This window comes from Apodemus sylvaticus, chromosome X, assembly GCF_947179515.1.
Source record: "Apodemus sylvaticus chromosome X, mApoSyl1.1, whole genome shotgun sequence".
Lineage (NCBI taxonomy): Eukaryota > Metazoa > Chordata > Mammalia > Rodentia > Muridae > Apodemus > Apodemus sylvaticus.
The window spans coordinates 117,650,251-117,654,039 of NC_067495.1; the positions used below are offsets into that span (position 1 = coordinate 117,650,251).

At 40.2% G+C, this 3,789-nt stretch overlaps 1 protein-coding gene across 1 annotated transcript in view; it reads right to left on the reverse strand.

Annotated features, from left to right (window-relative positions):
- Positions 1 to 1,126: 1,126 nt before the first annotated feature.
- The window catches only part of Lamp2 (lysosomal associated membrane protein 2), a 42,878-nt gene continuing 40,215 nt past the window's right edge, over positions 1,127 to 3,789 (reverse strand). Inside the window, exon 9 of the mRNA XM_052170421.1 lies at positions 1,127 to 1,623. Coding sequence (XP_052026381.1) covers positions 1,484 to 1,623 — 140 coding nt within the window. The 3' untranslated portion in view covers positions 1,127 to 1,483. The remainder of the gene's footprint in view (positions 1,624 to 3,789) is intronic.

Genomic DNA, 3,789 nt, shown 5'->3' on the forward strand with positions numbered 1-3,789 from the left:
ATTTCAGTGTGCACGTGGTCTCATCTGGTAACTCCTTTGATTTATTTATGTATTCTTTCAGCACTTCACTTTTACCAGGAAAATGTAAATCTGGACTAGCTGCCTAGCTCATTTGAATGCCAACAGCCTCTTTCTCCACCCGGCTTAGAGCTGTGCCCCGCAGCTGCTGTCTTGGAGAAACAAGTGCATAGGCGCTGTGCTTCATTGCCTCCCTTCTGAGATTGTTGTTAGCATACATTTCATAAGTACCAGTCTGATGACAACACTAAATAGATTTTAATGCTCCAGAGATCAACAAGATGGGGTAGAGAAATACAACACAAGCTGTCCTAATTAGTCCATAGAATCCGCTCTCCTTCAGTGCTAACCAGGCATCCAAAGAGGAAGAGCGAGGAGAGTGGTTAACTGTTTGAACCCTTTCCGTCTATATTGCTGAAAAAGAAACATTTTCTTAAAAGCCCAGGATGGGCATGGTAACACATGCCTGTGACCTTAGTATTTGGCCGGCCAAGGCAGGTGGATCTCTGATCTTGAAGCCAGCCTGGACTACATAGCAACTCCCAGATCAGCCAGAGCTACAAAAAGGCTCTTTAACACCACCCTTCTCCCCCCACCAAAAAACCCATCTAATTAAGAAGCCAGTCTTGTTATAGCCTCCTGAGCCTGTTTTTAACCTATGAAAAAAAAAACACAAGCTTGAGAATCAATTTAATATTTAACCTGAACTCAAAAGACATTAAGTCATAACCTTTTAAAAGATGTAATACTTAACTGGGCGGTGATAGCAAATACCTTAATTTCAGCTTTCAGGAGGCAGAGGCAGGTGGCAGTTTCACGTGAGTTTGAGGCCAGCCTGGTCTAAAGGACTTCTAGGACATGGGCTACACAGAGAAACCCTGTTTCAAAAAAAAAACAACCAAACAAACAAAAGCCCTCTGGTTCCTCTTCAGTTATTTTAAAAAAAGAAAAAGAAAAAGAAAAACGTGGATGACCCTAAGGACTCTCTACTTCACCCCCCTAAAAATCAAGTCTGCACATATCTGCTAGGTATTTTAACTACATGCAAAGGCATAGTGGTGGTGAGTTTAAATTAGGACAGCTGTTACAAATTGAAACAGAACACCAGTGGTGAAGCAGTGTTTATTAATTCCAATAAGATACAACTCCATATAACTTTTCTTATAATGGTCATGTTAATAAGTTTAAGGCATCTTAGGTTAGGATCCCAATTTGGCCAAAGCTTCTTAAGACAGACCTTTGCATGTATGTGTTCACTTTCTTTTTTTTTTAAGGCCAGTCTGCATTTTAAGCAGATCAGAGATATTTTTGTTCAATAAAAGACTTATGTCAAAATGTGGGGACTGATTTCTGAATGAAGGTTCCAAGGTGTCTGTCTTAAGGAGCAAAGTGCTTCATACACTGACAGGTTGACAACTTTGGTTTTTGTATGTATTTTGTAATATAATCAATCAGATTGCGGGAGCTAAAACTGCTCATATCCAGTATGATGGCGCTTGAGACCAATAAAATAAGCCAGCAACACTAGAATAAGTACTCCTCCCAGGGCCGCTCCCACTGCTATGGGCACAAGGAAGTTGTCTTCATCTGCACTGCAGTCTTGAGCTGGATGTGGAGAGAAGGACAATTGAGAACAGAAATAATGGCATTTCATATGTCTCAATTTTAAGTTAAAATGACAGCCCTTCCCCCACATACAGATTTTTACATCAAAATAGCAAGTCATTGGCATTATCAATAGTGAGATATGACATCTCATGAGATTTTTAAAGATTTTTAAAAATAAACAAACAAAACAAATTTTAAAAAAACTAAGTACTTCTATGCAGTTCGCTGTCATAAAAAGCAGTCACTGGGGAAATATGATGTATAGTGATCGGACAGTCCCAGGCTTCTTACAGAAACTTGCTTTCCCTTGATCAGCCTGAAGCTTTCAGAGCTAACTATGACATTGAATCCTCAATGTTAGAGTACTAACTCACCAAATAAACAGCTATATAAAGCAGACATGGAGCTCAATGTCTCCTGTTATATAGAGATGTGAGCTCACTTAGTAATAAGGAAAGATAATGTGGCCCTGCTGGCTTCATGATGTGCATGAAGTTGAGGACAAAAAAGGAGTAGTTATTTACTACTGGTGGGAATGTTTTGGTTTAGCAACCATGGAAATCAGTACCAAATTTCCTCAGAGAGAGAGATGAGAGAGAGAGAGGAGGGAGAGAGAGAGAGAGAGGGAGAGAGGGGAGAGGGAGAGGGAGAGGAGAGGGAGAGGGAGAGGGAGAGGGAGAGGGAGAGGGAGAGGGAGAGGGAGAGGGAGAGGAGAGGGAGAGGGAGAGGGAGAGGGAGAGAGAAAGGAAAAATCTGGAAAAGGGGCAAGTCAGGACTGGGAAAGAAATAAAAGGTTAGAGTTCTGATGAGAATACAATATATAGGTATATCAAATTTTCAAAGAAACAAAATTAATCTGAAAATTAAAAAAAGAAACACCATATGTATAGTGATCCAGGAATTCCACTACTGTTTATGTATCCAAAGAAAATAATTCAGGTATATCAAAACAAAAACCTTAATAATAGAATTACCATATAAGCCAGCTATCCCACTCCTGAGTAGATATCCAACAAATGAAATCAAGGTCAGAGATACTTGTACATCCACATTTACTATAGCACTAGTCACAAGATGTATCAAGACCTAACCCATATGTCCAACATGTAAACAGATAAAGAAACTGAATGTATACACACACACACACACACACACACTCACACACACAAATTTTATGTAGCCATAAGGAAAAGTATAATTGTGTCATTTGCTGTAAAAACTACAACTGAAGTTTATGTTAGCCATTATGTTAACCAAAATAAGCCAGACTAACACAAATATCACTTTTTATATGCAGATTTAAATATGTGTGTGAGCCGGGCGGTGGTGGTGCCCGCCTGTAATCCCAGCACTCTGGGAGGCAGAGGCAGGAGGATTTCTGAGTTAGAGGCCAGCCTGGTCTACAGAGTGAGTTCCAGGACAGCCAGGGCTACACAGAGAAACCCTGTCTCGAAAAACCAAAAAGAAAAAAAAATGTGTGTAAATAGAAAGGAGAACAACGTGACAGGGGTAAAAGAGCTTCTAAAGTGGAAGGAAATGGTCCAGATGTGTGATATTTACGTAAAGGTTTATCGATGACATGAAAGAAGCAGGGGCTATTTGTCGAGAAGGGATAGCAAGAGGAAAGAAAGGACAGGGAAGGTGCTGGGGAAGAAGAAAATGAGAACATATAATGCAATATATGTATTAAGTAAGTGTTATAATAAAACACTGTATGACAAGTTAAAAATAAGCTCTGTAGTCTGGTGTAAGAGTCAAGAATAGAACCGGGCAGCGGGGGCGCACGCCTTTAATCCCAGCACTTGGGAGGCGGAGGCAGGCGGATTTCTGAGTTTGAGGCCACCCGGGTCTACAGCGTGAGTTCCAGGACAGCTAGGGCTACACAGAGAAACCCTGTCTTAAAAAAAAAAAAAAAAGAGTCAAGCATAGAAATCAGTAGTTAGAAATTCAAGATATGCTATGGTGGGGCAAGCAATACACAAAGTACCATGGAAATATTTCAGGGACCCAGTCAACTCAGCTCAGTTAAATAAGACACTTTGGAAAGGCAACATTTGATGTGAGTGTTTAAGACAAAGAATTAAGCATTAATTAATTGTAATTTACTATGCAGTTATTGGGAGGGCATTGCAGGTGTAAGAAACTGTGCCAGGTGATAGTGGT